The 24,073-nt window shown below is 42.2% G+C and overlaps 1 protein-coding gene across 2 annotated transcripts; it reads left to right on the forward strand.

Moving 5' to 3' along the window:
• Window positions 1-1,136: 1,136 nt before the first annotated feature.
• On the forward strand, window positions 1,137-23,766 carry LOC112258062 (voltage-dependent anion-selective channel protein 2). Of its 2 annotated transcripts, none has more exons than XM_024432147.2 (9): window positions 1,137-1,322; window positions 4,104-4,175; window positions 19,577-19,626; window positions 19,737-19,889; window positions 19,969-20,021; window positions 20,250-20,477; window positions 20,742-20,892; window positions 22,642-22,699; window positions 22,791-23,766. In XM_024432147.2, the coding sequence occupies exons 2-9, from the start codon at window positions 4,109-4,111 to the stop codon at window positions 22,880-22,882; spliced, it is 852 nt and encodes a 283-aa protein (XP_024287915.1). In that variant the 5' UTR covers window positions 1,137-1,322; window positions 4,104-4,108; the 3' UTR covers window positions 22,883-23,766. The 2 variants fall into 2 exon arrangements, with proteins under 2 accessions (XP_024287915.1, XP_024287925.1); XM_024432157.2 differs by lacking the exon at window positions 1,137-1,322 and adding an exon at window positions 1,359-1,560.
• The last annotated feature ends 307 nt before the right edge of the window (window positions 23,767-24,073 follow it).

Below are 24,073 nucleotides of genomic sequence, written 5' to 3' on the forward strand. Positions count from 1 at the left end.
TGCCAGATAAATTATTCGTGAAGACAATTGCATTAACTTAATAAATACATTAATTTGCAAGTGTTTTGGTCTTGTATTAACTTAATGCTCAAATATGGACTTAAAAATAATCAAATTAACGCATAACTCCGGTCATCCTACTTTGTTCTAGACAGGCAAAGAAACGAGCAGCTACATTTACAGGTACCTGAGGGTTGTTTTGTTGTTGCGGTTTCTCCATAAAGATAGTTAGAGGACGCAACATTGTATCTGTCTCATTGTTGCGTCTGTGGGAGTATGAGCAGTGCCACAGAGTTTCTAAATCCAGAGGCGCAACATCGTGAGACTTGCGAAACAGACCAGGCTGGGGTTTGAAAAGTCAATGAGAGAAGTGAGAAATTCTTCCTTCGTTGTTAATTTTCTCGAAATCTAAAGGCAACCTAGATTTGAGCCAATTTCTTAAGTAGTTCAACATGTTATTACTCCAGCCTTGTGAAAGTGACAAACTAACACATTTTAATTTAAGTCAAAGACAACTTTATATCGAAAGAGTGCCTTTGATTTGACGGCCTGCTTATGCACAGTTCTGCGTCGTTAGACTCGATGCCGTGTTTCTATGTATGAGCTTAGCTAGCCAAGTGTGAGTGGGATTTCTATTGGAGAAGCAGTTTTAGCCTATCTTCATACTGTACTGTCTTTGGCAGTGCCATTGAGCCCATCTCCATTTTGAAGTAGTCCCATTTTCTTCTACTACTTCTATGAGTTGGCAAACAAACTGAAAGGGTGCATACTGCCACCTGGAGTGTATTTGAACAGGTATAAAGTCAAGGTTGGCGATTTACTGCCACAAGTATAATTCATTGGCTGATCCCTCCTGTTGACATGGAAGTAATTATGTGAACCTTCCATAACCTATATGACGTTCCACCAAGTTGACTACTTCAACATGGTGAAAGTCCTCAATAGTGCTGCCCATGCTAAAATGGGTTTTTGGGCACTAGAGTCAAAGATGGTGGATGAATTAAGACAGTTCACTCAGGCTGTTTAGCACGGGAAAAAATGGTCAGTTCCTGTCTACTTAAGGAGGGGTTGGCTCTCCCAAAGACACCACCAATACGATAACAGCTGGGTCTGGTCTATTTAGTTAATTGACTTCCATTGAAACAGAAATTGAAGGAGTGGGATGTCTCCCTACCTCTTCTAGAGACCTCTATCTATCTCTATGGGTTTCTCCTTCATCGCCCTCCAGCTGGACAGGACTGTATCGCGACGCGGTGTCAGAAACAGCTTGAAAACAAGTCAAACCAACTATCTGCACCAACGCAAAGCTCCAAGCAACTGAGGTGAAGTTATAATATTCCTGCAAAAATTTAGCTACAGTAGCTAAGTAACGTTAGGCCTAAATGTCAGCCATTTTTTCTAGTTACAGTAGCTAACGTTCGGTGTCTTTTTGGGCTAACGTTAGCGAGCTAGCCAAAGAGCCATTAGCTAAAGTCAAGACGGGGACATGGCCAGCCAGTATCCAGCGAAGAGAAACGTGTAGCCAGCTAGCTTAAGTTTGGTCCCTTGTCAAGGATAAAGGCAAGTCATGGTCGTTGACGACACTGTAAATGTGCTTTTAAAATAAAAAAAATTCAACATTTTTATCCCTGTCTGTGATGTGATAGTTTGTTAGTTAGCTAACGTTAGCTTGACTTTCATTGAACAAGCCGCCACTGTCAGTCATTGGAATGATCTAGGCAAGACAGTGCAGAGGAGTAGGAGTGCTAATATCGATGTCAAGATGGCTGCTGCTTGTGGATAACCATGTTCTTCAAAGCTTCACCTGTGTAGATTTTTTTTCTCACCTTTATTTAACCAGGTAGGCTAGTTGAGAACAAGTTCTCATTTGCAACTGCGACCTGGCCAAGATAAAGCAAAGCAGTTCGACACATACAACAACGCAGAGTTACACATGGAATAAACAATCAAAATTACAGTAGATAAATCTATATACAGCATGTGCAAATGAGGTAGGATAAGAGAGGTACTGCAATAAATAGGCCATAGTGGTGAAGTAATTACAATATAGCAATTAAACACTGGAATGGTAGGATGTACAGAAGATGAATGTGCAAGTAGAGATACTGGGGTGCGACGGAGCAAGATAAATACAGTATGGGGATGAGGTAGATTGGATGAGCTGCTCTAACAGCTGGGCTTAAAGCTAGTGGGGGAGGTAAGAGTCTCCAGCTTCAGAGATTTTTGCAGTTCGTTCCAGTCATTGGCAGCAGGGAACTGGAAGGAGAGGCGGCCAAACGAGGAATTGGCTTTGGGGGTGACCAGTGAGATATACCTGCTGGAGCACGTGCTGCTATGGTGACCAGTGAGCTGAGATAAGGCTGGGCTTTACCTAGCAGAGACTTGTAGATGACCTGGAGCCAGTGGGTTTGGCGACGAGTATGGAGCGATGGCCAGCCAACGAGAGCGTACAGGTCGCAGTGGTGGGTAATATGTGGCTTTGGTGACAAAACGGATGGCACTGTGAAACTGCTCCAATTTGTTGAGTAGAGTGTTGGAGGCTATTTTATAGATGACATCGCCAAAGTCGAGGATTAGTAGGATGGGCAGTTTTACGAGGGTATGTTTGGCTGCATGAGTGAAGGAGGCTTTGTTGTGAAATAGGAAGCCGATTTCTAGATTTAATTTTGGATTGGAGATGCTTAATGTGAGTCTGGAAGGAGAGTTTACAGTCTAACCAGACACCTAGGTAGTTGTCAAAATATTCTAAGTCAGAGCTGTCCAGAGTGGTGATGCTGGACGGGCGGGCGGTGATCAGTTGAAGAGCATGCACTTAGTTTTACTTGCATTTAAGAGCAATTGGAGGCCACGGAAGGAGAGTTGTATGGCATTGAAGCTCGTCTGGAGGTTGTGTGGTTGTAGGCCCGGCAATATCCCTTCAATTGTTTGCAAGGTCCTATGCTGAGATGATCATAAATTCCCTATCTAATCATTTACTGGGTGGTGGATTATACTGCCACTAGTCAATCAGTGATGACAAGCAAACAGCAACATGCATGTTGTGGCAATACCATCTTTGTCATATACTTGCTGCAATAGAGCTCTCCAGCTTGTTGTCCTAAAACCCAGAAATTAGTTATCTGGTTGGTTCAGCAATCCCTATGGGGAAAGAATAGGGTTTTGGGATAAATGCTGAAATAATGCCTGCTGTTGCCTGGAAACCCAACATTGAATTACATTGAATTCTATGTTGGGCAGAATTTACCTCTACAAGCCAGAATGTTGAATAAAATGACATTTTAATGTAATTTACCGGTTGTCTGTGTATTTTGGTGGTAGGAATGTGAGCCAATATATCCACAGGAAAGTAGGATTACATCAACTTTTCAAAGCGCTGGTAGTGTGTTCAGATTTCTATTACCTGAAGCCTGCACACAACATACAAATACATGCATACTTGCCAAGCTCTTGCATGTGTTTTACATGGTTCTGCACATGCTTCAGGTGATACAAATGATCAAGTACTACCAGCGCTTTGAAAAGTTGATGTAATTATACTTTCCTGTGGATATATCGACCCACATTATTACCCCCAAAAAGACCAACTGCACAGACAACCGGTAAAAGTACTTTAAAATATAATTTTATTCAGCATTGTAGTATGTAGAGGTCACGAGAGGAAACTTTCCTGATTCAAATAGAATTCAATGCAATTCAACGTCAAGGTTTCCAGTCAAGGTCTGTACTTTACAGACCGGAGCTTTTGTTTTTTTTCTAGTAGATATGCTACTGTCAGTCAGTTAACATGACTTATGAATTATGAAGCCTTTGTACTTCCTTTGTTACATAAATGCTTTAAAATGTACAAAGTGACATTCATCTTCATCAGCTATCTCATAGAACAAAACATATAAGATCTCCTAAGTCTGTTTACCACAGACCTTATTTTTGGTGTTTATACAAAAAAGGCATTCATTTCCCCATAGGCTTTGTCCAAAGATCCATGGCGGAGTTGGTGCCTACAAAAAGGCTCCATTACTATTTCACTCTATAGGCTACATGCTGAACTCAGTCAGTAGTACTACAATAGCTAGATTTCTCATCTTCCATTTTTCTTGCCACAGGTGTAATGGCAGTGCCTCCATCATATGGTGACCTTGGCAAATCTGCAAAGGACATCTTCAACAAAGGATATGGTAAATGTCTTAACTGGTTGGTTTACCCCTGTAGAAATGACGAGAGTGACAAACATATATGTAACAGGGACCTCTTGTGACGGCTTGAACATGTAGCATCACTTTGGCCTCTCTTACGCCCTAATAGGCTAGTGGCCGTTCCTTAAAAAGGGCTTTAGTTTTTGACATACCTAACCGAGGTATAACAAAGCATATCTCTAAGGTCTCCCATATATGAAATGGGTGGTTGTGTAAAAATATTTTACTGCGAAAGTGGTTAAATGTATAGATATTGTGACACCCCCTTAACACAAACAGTGCAGGGGTGATACAAATAGTAAATTATCTGCCCTTTATACAGTACACCTACAAACAGCATTAGGATATGTTAAAGCATTTTGGAAATATAAACCCACAGATGCAATAAGCAGAAATATCAACTATGAATATTTATGATGAATGTAAACTTTGCTTTTTGGTAGCTGTTCAATAGAGGACTTTCCAAAGTTGTTCTCATTCAGTGCTGTAAGGTACTGCGTGACAAAAATGCATACAGTTAAAAATAAATGTATATGTTGTAGTTATTGTAATCTGCTCTAAGGCAAGTGGGGTCAGATACAATATATACACTGCTCAAAAAAATAAAGGGAACACAAACAACACAATGTAACTCTAAGTCAATCACACTTCTGTGAAATCAAACTGTCCACTTAGGAAGCAACACTGATTGACAATAAATTTCACATGCTGTTGTGTAAATGGAATAGACAACAGGTAGAAATTATAGGCAATTATAGCAAGACACCCCCAATAAAGGAGTGGTTCTGCAGGTGATAACCACAGACCACTTCTCAGTTCCTATGCTTCCTGGCTGAAGTTTTGGTCACTTTTGAATGCTGGCGGTGCTTTCACTCTAGTGGTAGCATGAGACGGAGTCTACAACCCACACAAGTGGCTCAGGTAGTGCAGCTCATCCAGGATGGCACATCAATGCGAGCTGTGGCAAGAAGGTTTGCTGTGTCTGTCAGCGTAGTGTCCAGAGCATTGAGGCGCTACCAGGAGACAGGCCAGTACATCAGGAGACGTGGAGGAGGCCGTAGGAGGGCAACAACCCAGCAGCAGGACCGCTACCTCCGCCTTTGTGCAAGGAGGAGCACTGCCAGAGCCCTGCAAAATGACCTCCAGGAGGCCACAAATGTGCATGTGTCTGCTCAAATGGTCAGAAACCGACTACATGAGGGCCCAACGTCCACAGGTGGGGGTTGTGCTTACAGCCCAACACCATGCAGAATGTTTGGCATTTGCCAGAGAACACCAAGATTGGCAAATTCGCCACTGGCGCCCTGTGCTCTTCACAGATGAAAGCAGGTTCACACTGAGCACATGTGACAGAGTCTGGAGATGCCGTGGAGAACGTTCTGCTGCCTGCAACATCCTCCAGTATGACCGGTTTGGCGGTGGGTCAGTCATGGTGTGGGGTGGCATTTCTTTGGGGGGCCGCACAGCCCTCATGTGCTCGCCAGAGGTAGCCTGACTGCCATTGGGTACCGAGATGAGATCCTCAGACCCCTTGTGAGACCATATGCTGGTGCGGTTGGCCCTGGGTTCCTCCTAATGCAAGACAATGCTAGACCTCACGTGGCTGGAGTGTGTCAGCAGTTCCTGCAAGAGGAAGGCATTGATGCTATGGACTGGCCCGCCCGTTCCCCAGACCTGAATCCAATTGAGCACATCTGGGACATCATGTCTCGCTCCATCCATCAAAGCCACGTTGCACCACAGACTGTCCAGGAGTTGGCGGATGCTTTGGTCTGGGAGGAGATCCCTCAGGAGACCATCCACCACCTCATCAGGAGCATGCCCAGGCGTTCTAGGGAGGTCATACAGGCACGTGGAGGCCACACACTCTACTGAGCCTCATTTTGACTTGTTTTAAGGACATTACATCGAAGTTGGATCAGCCTGTAGTGTGGTTTTCCACTTTAAATTTGATTTCCATTGATAATTTTTGCGTGATTTTTGTGGTCAGCACATTCAACTATGTAAAGAAAAAAGTATTTAATAAGAATATTTCCTTCATTCAGATCTAGGATGTGTTATTTTAGTGTTCCCGTTATTTTTTTGAGCAGTGTATATATATTTTTTTAAATAAAATTCTATTTAATTTGTTCAGCCCTTACTCTTGCAATTATGTTAGGGGGCCCTTTAAATTTTTACTCTAAATCCAATATGACTGCCACAACACCATTAAATGATGGTTTAATCGGGGTGGCAGGTAGCCTAGTGGTTAGAGCATTGGACTAGTAAGGCTGTCATTGAAAGTAAGAATTTGTTGCCTAGTTAAATAAAGATAAAATAAAAAAGATCGAATTTTTCCCCAAGCTGATAAGGTCCAATAAAAACTGTCATTCTGCCCCTGAACAAGGATTCTCAGCATTTTATTTTTAACCCACTGTTCCTAGGCTGTCATTGAAAGTAAGAATTTAACATTGTCTGCTACTGTAGGCTGAATGATAGAACAGCTAGTTTCATGTTAACATTTTATGTGAAGCATTTTCTCCGTTCTCCATTGCCACTCTGGTAGGCCTATGTTATGATCAAATAGCCACAGAAGCCTACTTGACCACTATCTGAAACAGTAACTTAAAATGGGTATGTTATATGATTTTGGTTCTTATGTGTTCATTAACCAATTTAAAACACTATCGGTTTTATAAGAATTTGTTTTTTTGCATAAAATAGACAGAGACCAGTCTACCAAAATTAGCCAATAGCATTTATTCTTGAGAGTGCTGCTCGTAGTACCATGTACATTGGTTTATATACATCACATTTCGTCATAGCGTCTTGAATGCTCCTCCTTCTCTCCGACAAGGACAAAGCTGCTACTAAAGACCATTCCAACCCATTAGCACACATACATGACACACTATATCTGGATTATCTCCTGAAGTCTCACCACAGTTTATTACCACTTAGCAGACAGTTCCAGTCCCCCCCAGATATGGAAAACCTGAAGGGGCTCTCGCTGTCTTATATCCACAGAGTTATAGCCGGGTCGGTTCAAACATAGGTTAAGGATCCTCTTTGTTTTCGTAAGGCACATGCATGCATTCCTCTCTTCGCCCTCCAACCTAGTTGGAGTTGTGTTTTATTATTTTTAATTACTCCTTGTTCATGCTACATAACCATTAGGGATTAGAGGTTACGTTTCTGGGTAGAATTATTGAATAATTTATCTTAAACCTTGATAAAATATCTTAACAGGGTACAGCCTCAGTATTCACAGTAAACATGAGCTGGAAGTAGCCCTGAATTTTCACAGCTTTCAAGTTTGCGATTAGCAGACCTGAAATTTGCTCAGTGCGGAATTTCTTTCGAAGGAACATTGGCCAGCATTCCTGTGGAATGCTTTCGACGAATTGAGACTGTTCTAAGGGAAAAAGGGGTGCAACTCAATATTAGGAAGGTGTTCCTAATGTTTTGTACACAGTTAAAAGACTCTGGTCACAAACATGAAATTGAATTGAGCAATATACCACATTACATCTTACTAGTAATACATTTCTTGTTTTAGAAACATTTTACAAAGCATGCTCATTTGTTATTTGTGTTTTTAGCTGTAACAATGGCGGAAAAATATTTTGTCTTAATTTCTGAGTGGCTGGTAGATTTTTATTTTATCTACTTGCCACCGTAACTATTGGACAAAGTTCATTTCTCACCCTGGATGCAACCAGACAAGCTACAACCATGTTTACAGGTCTGAGTTTCAAAGTTTTGTCAAGTGGTGTGATGAGCACCACCTCATCCTCAATGTAAAGAAAACAGAGGAGCTGGTGTTTGACCCCAAATCTTGTCTGTGACCACGTGCCTGTGGTTGTCTACAAAGCCAACATTGCACAGGTTAGTTCGTACAAGTACCTGGGTGTACACATGGACAATGTGCTGAGCTGGAAGGTTCAAGTAGTGTCTGCTGTAGAGTACAACAACGCCTCTATTTCCTACGGTGACACAGGGTTTTTGGAGTTGACCAGAAAAGAATGCTCCTGTTCTACCATGCAGTCATAGAGTATCCTGATATATGGCGTCAGTCTGGTTTGGCAATTTATCAGTCCAACTGAAATCCCACCTGATACAAACTGCCATGAATGTAATGGGCGTGAGGCAACATCCTTCCCTGCAGACTATTTCTGAACTGACCGTTACCAGACCAGCGCAGAAAATTATTTCAGATCCCTCCCATGTACTTCACTCTGAGTATCAAGCAGACACAATAGGGTCCCTACATGTAAGCTGGAACAGGTATAAGCACTCCCTCATGTCCATCAAATACCTAAACAATAATAGGTAAAATTATGAGCTTGCTTAGTACAATACTGACAGAATAAGGGAATGTGCGAAGTATTATGTATGTGGCTATATGAGAAGTGTATGATCAGGGAAATGTGCAATTTATATTGTGTGTAATGTACAGTGTTTATTTTGTATACAGCAGTAATGTGTGTCTACTGTCTTAAGACAATTTTCTCCTATCCTAAGTGACTATGGCAGGTGTTCACTACAATGAACCAACACAACCTGACACTCATTGTCAGGTTGTGACTCGTCACGAAACGCCATCAACTTAGTGGACCATCACATGTCATAGGAATTGCACCTCTCCAAGAATTGTCCTCCCATCCTATGCAAAACCTTAAACAGGAAGTACCTGTGTTAAGGACTGTTTTAACGTTGGTCTGACCAATCAGAATCTACGCTTGAAGATTGTTTTGATCATGCGGACTGGGAGGTGTTCCGGGTTGCCTCTTTGACAAGTGTTGAAGTATACACTCACTCGGACTGGGTTCATCAGGAAGTGCATTGAGGATGTTGTTTCCTCTATGACGATTTAGAATTTATCCAAACCAAGTATGTGGCAGGGATTTAAGACAATCACGGATTAAAAAGGGAAAGCCAGCCACGTTGCGGACACCGGCAGCTTTCTCACGGACTAGCTAAACACCTTTGCCCGCTTCGAGGAAAACACTGAGCTACCGACGCAGGGACACCACTGCTCACGAGGACTGTAAGCTCTCGTTCTCCGTGGCCGACGTGAGTAAGATATTTAAGCATGTTAACCCTGAAGACTTTCGGTCTAGATGGCATCCAAAGCAGTGTCCTCCGAGCATATGCAAACCAGCTGGCTGGAGTGTTAACGGACATATTCAATCTCTCCCTATCCAAGTCTCTCACTTGCTTCAAAAGATCAGTCTACCAGTGTTCTTGTACCTAAGAAAGTTATCGTATCTGAACAGCCGACACCCTAGTCCCGCTACATTTTGAATACCGCCCCAACAGATTTATTGATAGCGCAATCGACATGGCAATGCACACTGTCCTAGCCCATATTGACAAAAGGAATATCTGTCAGAATGCTGTTCATCGACTACAGCTCAGCCTAATGCCCTCCAAGCTGTTGTGACTTGGCTAATTAATATTCTAGATAATTTACTGATGAATTATTACAGCAATTAATCAGATTTTATTTGATACATTTATTTATCCTGTGGGGCATCTTCAAGGGTTGGATATCAAGTAAAAGTTTATTTGTCATGTGTGCCAAATACAACTGGTGTAGACCTTACAGTGAAATGCTTACTTACAGGCCGTAACCAACAGTGCAATTTTTAAGTAAAAATTAGGTATTAGGTGAACAATAGATAAACAAGGAAATAAAAAAACAACAGTACAAAGAGTAGCGAGGCTATATAGCCCGAGCAAGCGGTGCCTGTATAATTGAGGTAGTATGTAAACTCAGCAAAAAAACAACATCCCCTCGCTGTCAACTGCATTTATTTTCAGCAAACTTAACATGTGTAAATAGTTGCATGAACATAACAAGATTCAACAACTGAGACACAAACTGAACAAGTTCCACAGACGTGACTAACAGAAATGGAATAATGTTTCCCTGAACAAAGGGGGGTGTCAAAATCAAAAGTAACAGTCATTATCTGGTGTGACCACCAGCTGCATTTACTACTGCAGTGCATCTCCTCCTCATAGACTGCCCCAGATTTGCCTGTTCTTGCTGTAAGATGTTACCCCGTTCTTCCACCAAGGCACCTGCAAGTTCCCGGACATTTCTGGGGGGAATGGCCCTAGCCCTCACCCTCCGATCCAACACGTCCCAGACGTGCTCAATGGGATTGAGATCCGGGCTCTTTGCTGGCCATGGCAGAACACTGACATTCCTGTCTTGCAGGAAATCACACAGAATGAGCAGTATGGATGGTGTCATTGTCATGCTGGAGGGTCATGTCAGGATGAGCCTGCAGGAAGGGTACCATATGAGGGAGGTGGATGTCTTCCCTCTATGCACAGCATTGACATTGCCTGCATTGACAACAAGCTCAGTCCGATGATGCTGTGACACACCGCCCCAGACCATGACGGACCCTCCCACCTCCAAATCCATCCCGCTCCAGATTACAGGCCTCTGTGTAACGCTCATTCCTTCGACAATGAACACGAATCCTATCATCACTCCTGGTGAGACAAAACCACGACTCGTCAGTGAAGAGCACTTTTTGCCAGTCCTGTCTTGTCCAGCGACAGTGGATTTGTGCCCATAGGCGGCGTTGTTGCCAGTGATGTCTGGTGAAGACCTGCCTTACCACAGGTCTACAAGCCCTCAGTCCAGCCTCTCTCAGCCTATTGCTGATAGTCTGAGCACTGATGGAGGGATTGTGCGTTCCTGGTGGGACTCGGGCAGCTGCTGTTGCCATCCTCTACCTGTCCCGTAGGTGTGATGTTCGGATCCAGGGCAGGTGGTGTTTACACGTGGTCTGCCACTGCGAGGACGATCAACTGACACACACAATGCAAATAGTCCAGGTAGCCAATTGATTACCTGTTCAGGAGTCCTATGGCTTGGGGGGTAAAAGCTGTTGAGAAGCCTTTTGGTCCTAGACTTGGCACTCCGGTACCGCTTGCCATGCGGTAGTAGAGGGAACAGTCTATGACTGTGGTGGGTGGGGTCTTTGACAATTTTTAGGGCCTTCCTCTGACGCCTTCCTCTGACACCGGCTTTGCCCCAGTGATGTACTGGGCGGTACGCACTACCCTCTGTCGTGCCTTGCGGTCGGAGCCCGGGCAGTTATGCAACCAGTCAGGATGCTCTCGACGTTGCAGCTGTAGAACCTTTTGAGGATCTGAGTACCCTTGCCAAAACCTTTTAGTTTCCTGAGGGGGAATAGGCTTTGTCGTGCCCTCTTCATGACTGTCTTGGTGTGTTTGGACCATTCTAGTTTGTTGGTGATGTGGACACCAAGGAACTTGAAGCTCTCAACTTGCTCAACTACAGCCCGTCGATGAGAATGGGGGCGTGCTTTGTCCTCCTTTTCCTGTAGTCTACGATCATCTCCTTACAGGCTGACTACACAAAATAAAGTCTTAAGTCTATATTCAATTATTGCACCCACACTGCTTGCACGCGCCAACGATCGTCTGCGTTGGCAAGGGCTAAAATAGAAGTCAGTTCTATTTGTGACGCAGATCGTGTGCTGCAAGTCCTGCCTCTCCCATCTCCTCATTGGTTATACCTACGTGGGTGACTGAAAGACAAACAAGGTCAGTGGCGGTAATGCACCAAATTTATGAAAGTTGACAATCGCAATTTAAAGTCCAGAGAAGAAAAGGCCTGGAAGGAGGAGAGATGACTAGAAACGTTTCGGTTGACCGTTTTATGTGTGGCTTAATTGTCGGAGGAGAGGACCTTGTGCATTTCGGGTAAAATAACAACTCAATGTTTATATCCCAGGACAAATTAGCTAGCAACAGCAAGATAGCTAAATTGCCATAAATGTTTAATGCTTTTTGACCTGTCACCAAATTTAATGTAATTGGTTCAGAGTTTGTTTTGATATTTTAACCTGTGTCGTAATCACATTTGGTGTGGGGGGACATATTACATTTATGCATGATGGCGCACACGCGCAGCTGGTTTCAGTTCCGTGTTAGCCTTGGTTACGTTGAGGGATGGGTTGTTATTCTGGCACCACCCGGCCAGGTCTCAAACCTCCTCCCTATAGGCTGTCTCGTCATTGTCTATGATCAGGCCTACCACTGTTGTGACGTCTGCAAACTTAATGATGGTGTTGGAGTCATACCTGGCCACCCAGTCATGGGTGAACAGGGGGAACATGAGGGGACTGATCACGCACCCCTGAGGGGCTCCAGTGTTCAGCGTGGCAGATGTGTTGCTAACTATCCTCACCACCTGGGGGCGGGCCGTCGGGAAGTCCATGATCCAGTTTCAGTGGGAGGTGTTTAGTCCCAGGGTCCTTATCTTAGTGATGAGCTTTGAGGGCACTATGGTGTTGAACGCTGAGCTGTAGTCAATGAATAGCGTTCTCACGTAGGTGTTCCTTTTGTCCAGGTGGGAAAGGGCAGTGTGGAGTGCAATAGAGATTACATTATATGCTTGGGCGGTATGCAAATTGAAGTGGGTTTAGGGTTTCTGGGATAATGGTGTGAGCCATTACCAACCTTTCAAAGCACTTCATGGCAACGGATGTGAGTGCTACGGGTCTGTAGTCATTTAGGCAGGTTGCCTTTGCGTTCTTGGGTACAGGGACTATTGTGGTCTGCTTGAAACACGTTGGTATTAGACTCAATCAGGGACATGTTGAAAATGTCAGTGAAGATGTTGGTCAGCACATGCCCGGAGCACACATCCTGGTAATCCGTCTGGCCCTGCGGCCTTGTGAATGTTGACCTGTTTAAAGGTCTTACTCACATCGGCTGCGGAGATCTTGATCACACAGTCGGCTGGAATTTTGAGTGTCATTATTTTGTCACACCTGTGGTCCATGTAATGAGGCCTTTTGCTCTGCCAGTATGCCTCAATGATGAACCTGTATGTGGGCATGGTATTTAATTTGAACTTAATCAGAAATGATTGAATGCCAACACTTGTTTTTAACGCTGATGCTCTCATGCATGCGTCAGTGTTGGTTGCCTCGAAGCGAGTATGTAAGTGATTTAGCTTGCTTGTCTGGTAGGCTCGTGTCACTGGGTAGCTCACGGCTGTGCTTCCCCTTGTAGTCTGTAATAGTTTGCAAGCCCTGCCACATAAGACGAGCGTCGGAGCTGGTGTAGTACGGTGCAATCTTAGCCCTGTATTGGCGCTTTGCCCGTTTGATGGTTCGTCAGAGGACATAGCAGGATTTTCTTTATAAGCTTCCGGGTTAGAGTCCCGCACCTTGAAAGTGACAGTTCTACCCTTTTTGTACATACAGTCACTGTGGGGACGACGTCCTCGATGCTCTTATTGATAAAGCCAGTTGTGGTGTACTCCTCAATGCAATCGGAAGAATCCTGGAACATATTCCAGTATGTGCTAGCAAAACAGTCTTTTATTTTAGCATCTGCTTCATCTGACCACTTTTTTTATAGACAGTCACTGGTGCTCCCTGCTTTAATTTTCGCTTGTAAGCAGGAATCCGGAGGATAGAGTTGTGGTCGGATTTACCAAATGGAGGGCGTGGGAGAGCTTTGTACGTGTCTCTGTGTGTGGAGTACTGTTCATCTAGAATTTATTTCCCTCTGGTCGCACATTTAACATGTTGATAGAAATTAGGTTAAACTGATTTGAGTTTCCCTGTATTAAAGTCCCCGAACACTAGGAGCGCAGCCTCTGGGTGAGCGGTTTACTCATTTCCTTATACAGCTGACTGAGTGTGGTCTTAGTGCCAGTTACCGATCTGTGGTGGTAAATAAACAGCCACGAGAAGTATAGATAAACTCTCTTGGGAAATAGTGTGGTCTACATCGTATCATAAGATACTACACTTCAGGCAAGCAAAATCCAGAGACTTCCTTAGATATCGTGCACCAGCTGTTTACAAATATGCACAGGACCCCCCCCCCCTCGTCTTCCCATAGTGTGCTATTCTATCTTGCCAGGGCAGCATATATCCCGCTAGCTGAATGTCCATGTCGTCATTCAGCCACGATTCCCGTGAAACATAAGATGTACAGTTTGATGTCCCGTTGGTAGGATATTCGTGATTGTGCCTCGTCCAATGATTGTACGTTGGCGAGTAATATTGACTGTAGCTTTCCCACTTGCCTTCTCCGGATTCTTACGAGGCACCCCGCTCTGTGTCCTCTGTACCTGCGTCTCTTTCTCCTGCCAATAACAGGGATGTCGGCCTTGTCGGGTGTTCACAGTACATCCTGTGCTTCCTGCTTGTTGAATAAAATATATTTGTCTAATCCGAGGTGAGTGATCGCTGTTCTGATATCCATTTTATTTTTTGCCGTAAGATATGGTGGCAGAAACATTATGTACAAAATAAGTTACAAATAATGCGGGGAAAAAACACCTAATGGCAGAATTGGTTAGACGCCTGTAAAACTGCTGCCATTTGTTCCGGCGCCATTTACTGCTATAGAGAAACCCTTGAATTAACTCTATTGGTAGTTATCATTAACTGTTAGCGTTAATACAATCAACAATATAATCAGTCAATTTTGCTATATACTCATTCTGGACCGTCGTCAAGCTCTGGAACCTCAAGAACCCAACCGCTCACAAATCATAAATTATTTATTTTTTTACTATATTAAATAAATTGGAAAGTGAGGTAGTTAACAGATACTACAATTATTGAGGTGAAAATATTTTGTGACCTGTAGAGCTTATTATAAATTAACTTCCATACTCGGCTCAGGCAAATGCAATAGTTAATTCACAAGACTTTTGACGATGATGTGGTCTTATTTATTGAAAGAGAAAATGTAACGTTAGGAACACCTGCTTTTTCCATTACCGACTGACCAGGTGAAAACTGTGATCCCTTATCGATGTCACTTGTTAAATCCTCTTCAATCAGTGGAGGAGAAAGGTTAAAGAATTTTTTGTTGTTGAGCCAATTGAGACATGAGCTGTGTTCGAATACCCATACTGACATAATGTATACTACATATTTAATGAGTGTATATACTATTAGTTCATTTTAGTATTCTGTAAACGAACAGTATCCTTTCAGATGAGCGTACTAGCTCTTCGCCGGTCCACCGGATGTTGAATCTGTTGCTATGCAACCTCTTGCTAGCTAGTTAGCATAACACGTTAGTAGTGATGGGCTGGCTCGTCCGGCTCGGCTCATCAAAGTCGGCTCTTTTGTCTCCCAAACGGCTCTTTAAAAAAATGTTTTGTATTTTTTTCAAGTCAAACAGTTTGCTATAGTTTATGATTTGGTTTTTAAAATCATTCTAAGTAAATTATTCAATGAATTCATACTCTACCATAACCGCAATGTATTTAAAAATGCAATGGTTTGTTATGAAAAATAATGCAATTAAACATTTGCATTTAAGTAAAAAAAATTAATGTGTATTAACAAAGTGCATATAAATCTAACCATTCAAAACGAATACAATCTGAACAGCATAATAGAATATTGCACCATATCAAAGAAAATGAATAACAATGTGCAAATCTGCAGCATCCCACTTAAATCATTAAACTGGTCACTCTTTTCTCTCCTTTATTGCCATGTTATGGTTGCAGACCCTTACACAGGAGTATCATTTTTGAGGCTGTCACATAGCTGAAAAGAGAGAACAGTAACTTATTAGTTCAGGTTCATGTTTTGTCTTGTGATACTACATGCTCATATACATATATAATACTGGATTAAATAATGATGTAGTAATAACTGATTACTGTACCCCTCTCCACTGATCTCCAGTGACCTGCTCAAAGGGTTCCAGGACTCTGCATACCACCTCCCATTCCTCTTGGGTCAGAGCCTCAACAGGTGCATTGACAATGGCCAGGGTAGAGAGGATGGCATCCTTTGACTCAAGAAACCGCTTCAACATATAAATGTTGAATTCCACCTTGTAGTACAGTCTTGTTTAGGCCTCAGCTCAGGCATCCCCACCTGGCTTTGTGTAGACTTCAGTTTTTCAGGACCTACTGTGCTCCTGTGAAAGTATTCCACAGCTGCTTTCACTTTGTCCTCAGTGGGCTTCATCACCTTCAGAGCATCTCTTACAATCAGGTTGATTGTGTGGGCAAGACCTGGATGATGGTTCCATTTTAACATTTTCATGGCTTTGGTTATATTAGCTGCATTATCATGAACACAACAGACCACTTTTCCATCTATTTGCCATTCTCTGGCCACTCAACAGTTCCTCTACCAAGTTCTTTGTGGTGTGTCTGTCGCTGAACTCAAAGCAGTCCAGAAGACCGCTAGACATTGAAGATTTTTCAATGAAGTGACATGTAACCGACATGTAAGAAGTGGTTACCCTTGATGTCCAGCAGTTAGTGGTCAGGCAAACTGCAGTAGCTTTTTGGACTCTTTCCCGCACTGAAGCCTGTGTGCTCTCATACAGTTGTGGCATAAGTGATTTTTGAAAGGGTTTTCCTGCTTGGAATGGTCTACATTGGATTTAGACTATTGCTATGATATCTAAAACCTCTGTCCTCCACGAAAAATGGAAATGGAAAACCCTTGGAAATGGAAATGGCTGGAAATCGGTGGCAATCATTTTAGCCAATGCAATATCAATTTGGCCTTGTTTTGCTACAGTGGAGATGCTGACTCTTTCACTAGCATTCCCGCTAGTTTCTCCTAGCTCCGCTACAGCTAGCTTTACAATTGGGTGCACAGTTCGCATATGCCGTGTAGGTTGTGCATCGAAACCGGCTTTGAGATTTTTGATTTGGCAAATTCTACACTGTGCTCGAACATTGTCTGCATTATTAAAATGCATCCAAATGCTACTGTGCTTCCGACTTATTTTCCAGCTGTTTTTCACAGCTGTCCTTCCCCTCTCCCCACGGCTGCTAAGTGTGCGACTGTGAGTGAGTTGGCTCGGCCTTCCCTCACGCGTCTTTGGCTCATTGGTTGACACTGCTTGTCTGACAGGAACAACAGGTGAGGCTGTTAGTCTGAGCAGACAGTCAGAACAAATGTGTGTGTTGTGCATTTAGGCATATTTTATTTCTTTTTTTGAATTAGTTCTATTCATTTAAATCTTTTGATTATTCATATACATTTTTTTTATTTTTTATAAATCAATTTGGCTCTTCTGATATGCGAGCCGGCTCCCAACGTTCACCTACAAGACCCGGCTCGTTCGCGAACGACCCATCACTAGTCTGTAACCGGTTTATTAGCCGACAGCTGGCGCTAATGGAAAACACTTTCTGAGGGTAGCGTGTGTTTTCCTTTGAGCAGATTACAATAGCCACAAGCTAAAGAAATGTGTAACTGTAGCTGTGTTTGAATACTCATACTAATGGTACTATTTGTGACGTTAATTTAGTATATAGTAATTTAGGTCATAATATGGATATAGTTAGTATGCCAGAATTTCCCGGATGTTGTACTACTTTCGCCAAAATACGAGTTATATAAGCAGTGAACACTATTTCAGTGCTTTTGGGGCCCGTAATGGAATTCTTCAGAAAATTAGCGTGGCTTCACATCGTTTTCAGATTTGAAGAAAGTGGCGGAAAATATGCAGCCGAAGTCCAACGAGAGCGGAAACAAATTCATTGCTTTAACTAATGTTGAGCAATGTAATAAAGTAATGACTTTTCAAATAAGTTACGTTATGTTGGCGAACAATTTGTTAGCTACGCTGTCCTTATGAACCACATAGCATATCATTACAGCAGCAACATTATCACAATGTTAGGTAGCTACCTAACGTTAGTTGGCTAATAATACATCAAACTTGCCAGTATATTAACGCTATCTAACAACCCAGTGTTTTTTGACTTGATTATTCCTGTCATTCTTCGCTTAGCTAAGTGCTATAGTTGAGTTCTCAATGGACATTTGTGTGCTTCCGTAAATTTGCTCTGGCTATCTACTACGATTTCGGAGTACTCTCGTCTGAGTGTACCAGACTCAGAGCACAGAAAAATGTATTTAATTTATGAACGCTCAACACCCGTTGAATATGGCCGGTGTCCGTAAACGTCGGCAAAAAAACGTAATTAAAGAGGTGCTAGCAGCACAGTTGGTTACCAACGCTCTGGATAACATGAATACAGCCTAACCAGCTCTGCTAGGGCGAGTAAAATGGTCAGTGAGGTTCTCTCACTTGTCTGGAAGTAGCTAGCCAACGTTAGCTTGGGCACTTGACTGCCGTTGTAAGGTCAGAATCAACCCTATTCCTGGACCAGAGCGTCCAGTGTGCGCTCCGAGAGCGTAACGCTCTGAATTTACAAACGGACAATCTGGCAACGTTCTGAATTTAAGAACTCACCCGAAGCCGTAAAATGTCTAGCTAGTAATTTATGCTAGCAAGAGGTTGCACAGCAACATCATCAACTTCCAGTAGACAGGCGAAGCGCTAGTACACTCAACTGAAAGCATACCGGTCGTTTACAGTATACTAAAATAAACAAATAGTTGTGTGTACTCATTTTAAGTATATATGGGGCGGCAGGTAGCCTAGTGGTTAAAGCGTGGGGGCAGTAACTGAAAGGTTGCTAGATCGAGTCCCTGAGCTGCCAAGGTAAATCTGTTGTTCTGCCCCTGAACAAGGCAGTTAACCCACTGTTCCTAGGCCGTCATTGTAAATAAGAATTTGTTCTTAACTCACTTGCCTAGATAAAGTTTTTAAAAAATTCATATTTAATGTAGTATACAGTATGTTAGTATGGGTATTCTAACACAACTAGTATTTTTTTTTTGGGGGGGTCAGGCAGGACCATACAGCACTGAATGCGAGCAAATCTGACTTTGAAAGTTATTTTGAACAGCTACCAAGAAGTGAAGTTAACATTCATTATTAATATTCACAGTTGATATTTCTGCCAATTATATTTGTGTTTACAGGTATATATTTCCAAAATGCTTTAAGATATCCCAAATTGTATAAAAGGCAGACACTTTACTACTTGTCTTCGACATTTTCGCAATATCAGCGCTTGCAATACTGGGTTGCATGAGCTTATGTGCCCCCCTCCCTTCCCCCTCCAAGGCACTGTTTGAGTTAAGTGGGTGTGTCACAATATCTATCAATTAAACCACTTTTGCAGTAAAGTATTTTTACACAACCGTCCATTTCATATATGGGAGTCCTTTAGAGATGTGGAAAAACATGGTTGTGTTTTGTTACCCCTACACAAGGTATATCTAAAAAATCATTTGAAGGACTTGCCAGTAGCCTAAAAGGGAATGTTTACATCAATCCACAGAACATATTTCACACTGACAGGGCATTTCACAGGAAGGAAACATGATGACATTCAATTTGTTCAAGCCATGTCACAGTTGAACCGTATGGATCAGTATTCTCCATGTAGTGGTCCGTATGTCAAATATTGAAATGCAAAGGAACCTTACCATACAAAGGAACATGTGGTGGTCTGAATGTTACGATTTGTTCTTCATAAGGTTTTGGATTGGTGAAACTTGATGTCAAGACCAAGTCTTCAAGTGGAGTGGTGAGTTTGGCTATTCCATCCTGCCAGGGAATTACTGTGCATTATGCTCTTGTATAACACAGGATAGGATAGCCTACAACTCCTAACTAACTCTTGTAATTGTCCTTTAGGAATTCAAAACCTCTGGCTCCTCCAACACTGACACCAGCAAAGTCAACGGGAACTTGGAGACCAAGTACAAATGGGGTGAATACGGCCTGACTTTTACAGAGAAGTGGACCACAGACAATACTCTGGGGACTGAGATCACTGTTGAAGACCAGGTAGAGGAGAAACCAGTCTAACTCAAGTGATTTGTGAGCTTTCTATTTGGTTGTGCTTAGTTTTTTTCTTCTTCCATAGATCACCAAAGGACTGAAACTTACATTCGACACCCAATTCTCACCAAATTCTGGGTAAAGTTTGTGCCTTTTTTTTTAGTTTCAAGCATAAATGTATGTTTCTCACCAGTCTTTTGAGACCCTGAAATCGATAACATTTATTGTGCATGTTCGGCGCTGCATAATCCACCAGACTTTCTTTATTGAAAATAACCAGGGAAGACTGAACAAGAACAACCGAGATATCAGATGTTTATTAATCCTCTTTTTACCCCCCTCTCTATACTTTTTTTTTTCTAACAGCAAGAAGAGTGGGAAGGTGAAGACTGCCTATAAGCGTGAATACGTCAACCTGGGTGTGGACGTAGACTTTGACTTTGCCGGCCCGGCCATCCATGGGGCAGCGGTGGCCGGATACGAGGGATGGCTGGCTGGCTATCAGATGACCTTCGACACGGCCAAGTCCAAAATGACCCAGAGCAACTTCGCTGTTGGCTATAAGACAGGAGATTTCCAGCTGCACACCAATGTGTAAGCTTCATATCGATTGTACTTTGGAGAACTTACTGTATGTCTCGGCACTAAAGTGACAAGGGTGAATTTTTCTACCATGGTTAGAAAGAGGAGTCTCCTTTGTGCTTAAAGGTGAACTGAAATGTTTTAGCAATTGATTTTGATAAATTGTAGGTGGATTTGAGCATTTCAGTTAATCTTTTAATTGAGTTATCAAACAAAAAGAGCAGTTAATCAGACAAGGATAACATAATGTATGTCTGCTTATTTCATATATCCCAGTAATGATGGAACAGAGTTTGGAGGGTCCATCTACCAGAAAGTGAATGACCAACTGGAGACTGCTGTGAACCTAGCCTGGACAGCAGGCAGCAACAGCACCCGCTTTGGCATCGCTGCCAAGTACCAGCTGGACTCCAGTACCTCCATATCTGTGAGTGCTGCTCTTTTGCTTGTCTTGTTTATACGTTTTGTATGCCAGACTTTACAGCTGTGTTCAATATTCAGAAACTCTGGTTCTGTGAGTTAGTATTTTGTTAAATGCGAATGGCTATTTTAGGAAGTAACTAGAGTTTAAAATTGTTTTAAATTTAGTTTTATACCGTGACAATAATTATCATATCACCCTTTGTATTCCAGTATTTAAAGGAATTATCCGGTACTTTTGTATAGTTTTTAATCAGTAGTTCTGAAAGTAGTGCTCACAAGCCAAAAGTGGTCCCCGAAAATGGTGTACTACATCACATATGTGCACCACATCATTGCTCTCTCTCTGCTGTGGGTGCTTCTTGCTAGCTGTCACTCATATGGCGAGGGGCTGAAGCTTACTGGTTGAACTAGAATTGCCAGAGGGCTGGCCCACAAGGCAAAATGTAAGGAAAACAGACCTGCCAACGTGCACGCATTTTGCATACCAACTACGCAATTCTCTGTCCATGTACGAGATCCGAGTTAAAGGTATGCAGAAATTAATAGGGCCTGATGGGGGAGGGGGGGAAATCGAGCTGCAGCACACAGACATGTACGGCATTTGTGTCAACGGACATGGAGACTTAATACATCATTATTCGACATAGCTATTATTCGACATCCGGCTACCCCCTGTCTGCCCTCCTGTTTGTTGTGATGCTGAGTTTGCCGACTGCCAGCTGTACGTAAACACATGGACAAATCACTTTTCGACTCCGTGTGTTGTGGAAAAGTAAACACTAATTGTTTCAAGCTAACGTTAGCGAGCATAAGATGGACATTCAGTGGGCTCTAAAGTGCCAGCAGTTCACTTGCGTTTGCTAGTGAAAGAAATTAAATGCAAATACGAAAAATAACTGGTTGCATTTGTGCGAGTGTGATATACATTTAATTCTGCATCCCATTAGTTGTACTTTCCACGTAACATTACGAGGATCACTCAACCTGAGACTGTAATTATGATCCATGTCCAAAAAAAGCATTACAAAAGTATAATAAATCATTAAAAACATCTTGGCATTAAATCGAGTCGGGAGTTTAGAAGACTGCGTGATGAAGAATGAATGAGTGTCCGGCATTAGCTATAGAGACAATGCTTCTAAAATGCCTTTGCACTAGATTGGAAATTTTATCAATTTCGAAAATCTGAAATGGTGTATGTGCCGCAAAGAAATAGAATAGGCACCTTTTTATATAGGCTGAAACAGCGGACTCTTCTAGCGAGCAGCGTTCAGATTCTCTTTGCGGTAGCCTACTTAAGCTTCACCTAACCAGTTTGCAGTCTGTGTCGATGCCATCATTTGTTTTTATGTTTTTAAAATGATTTTGCTTGTGAGTTGGCCTAGTGATTGGCCCTGTTTTGAGAGGTGACAAGCATTTCTCTACTATAGAGACTAAACTTGGTTGAATCTCCTATTTGCTGCGTGCGTCTGTTACTCTAAAAAGTTGGACAGGGTTGGCAGGTCTGGGAAAATATTATATATATATATATATATATATATATAGCACAGGTTCCAGAATTTATTTTGCTTTTAAGCTAGGGATTTCATGGCTAATTGAGGTAAGACAGTAATTCTGCTCATAGATTATGCATGTATGAACTACACATTGACCCATCCAGCCCAAAGCGGGAGATAAAAACAATACATAGTAGTCGCCGAAGTTCCGGAGGATACAACCTTTTAATTGTGTATTTTGTTGCTATATTTTCCAGGCTAAAGTTAACAATGCCAGCTTGGTGGGAGTTGGCTATACCCAGACACTGCGGCCAGGTAAGAACTGGCTCTCACTACTTTACAAAAGCGTTGCCAACCATCTCCAAAGTGGGCTGTTGTAGCCAAGTTGTTATTTATTTTTCTGCAGGTATGAAACTCGTCCTGTCTGCACTGGTTGATGGAAAAAGCATCAACTCCGGTGGCCACAAACTGGGACTGGGACTGGAGCTGGAAGCATAAGTATCTAGCCATCCTGTGTAGTGAAGTTGTTTAATTTAATTTAGGGAATCGCAGAATAATTTGGCCTTATGTATTTCCAGCCCAACCACCATTAAGTGATGTCTCAAAGGGATTAATCTATTCTAAAGCAACAACACCCCCTGCCCAACAGCCCTCAGTACTGTCAGTTAGATGGATCCCCAACACTATCAGCCACTTATTTCCTTTCATATGGTTTGAAGGCTGGTACTACTAGGTCTGCTATTTATCAAGTCATGTGTTTGTTTCTATACTGTGCTGTACCACTAGTGAAATACATCCTAAAGTGTTTTGCTTTATTGGTTTGGCTCATTGGATTGTACAGTCCGAGGGGGGTTGTATGAAGATGTATGCTTTGATTTAAATATGTCTAATAATGTTATTATATCATATGACGATAATCCTGAACTGTTTTGCACACAGTCAAATTTATATTATACCTTTTTTTCCCCAACTATATTTATGTCCCATCTTTCCCTGTTTCAGTTGCCCATATAGTAGCATTCGGTTAGCAATGCTTTGCCTATTGTTGGGACGGCTCCTACTATGCTTATCATCAATTTCCAGAGACCTTAAACGTTGATCTATTTAGCTAATATTCTTGAGGATTTGTTAACGATGCTTATTGCTTACCCGCTCTGCGGTCATTAGCAGACTTGTACTATCTTGATTAACTAACCTGCTTCCTAGTTGAACATGGTAAATTTGCACGACAATGCCAAATGGGATTTGAAAAGCGAAACCATTGAGTGTATCCTCCACCTCCCCTTCCCATAGCTGTGTATAAATGATATGACTGGGACATTGGTCAGAAACCAAGTCCACTCGTGTGTCTAACTTTACAATAAAGTCTTTAAACAAGTCAATCCTTTCTTCTTCCTTCATATATCATGGCACCTCTTCATACAGTTGGACAAAATGAAAATATACAAGTCACTAGATTTACAATTGAATGTACAGCTCAACCATAATGAACATTTGAAACAAACAAGTATATAGTGAAAGTATGACTCACCTGTGTACAAAATGTGTAGAACTGTAAACATTACCTTTGTTACTTTGGTCCTTTCATTTAAACCATTTCATGACAGTTATTCAAGTCAGCATAACACTAATTGAATTAATGACAATTGAAAAGTCAGTGCTTGTCTAAAAAGATAGCAAGTACCAGCT

This window comes from Oncorhynchus tshawytscha, linkage group LG01 (genome assembly GCF_018296145.1).
Source record: "Oncorhynchus tshawytscha isolate Ot180627B linkage group LG01, Otsh_v2.0, whole genome shotgun sequence".
Lineage (NCBI taxonomy): Eukaryota > Metazoa > Chordata > Actinopteri > Salmoniformes > Salmonidae > Oncorhynchus > Oncorhynchus tshawytscha.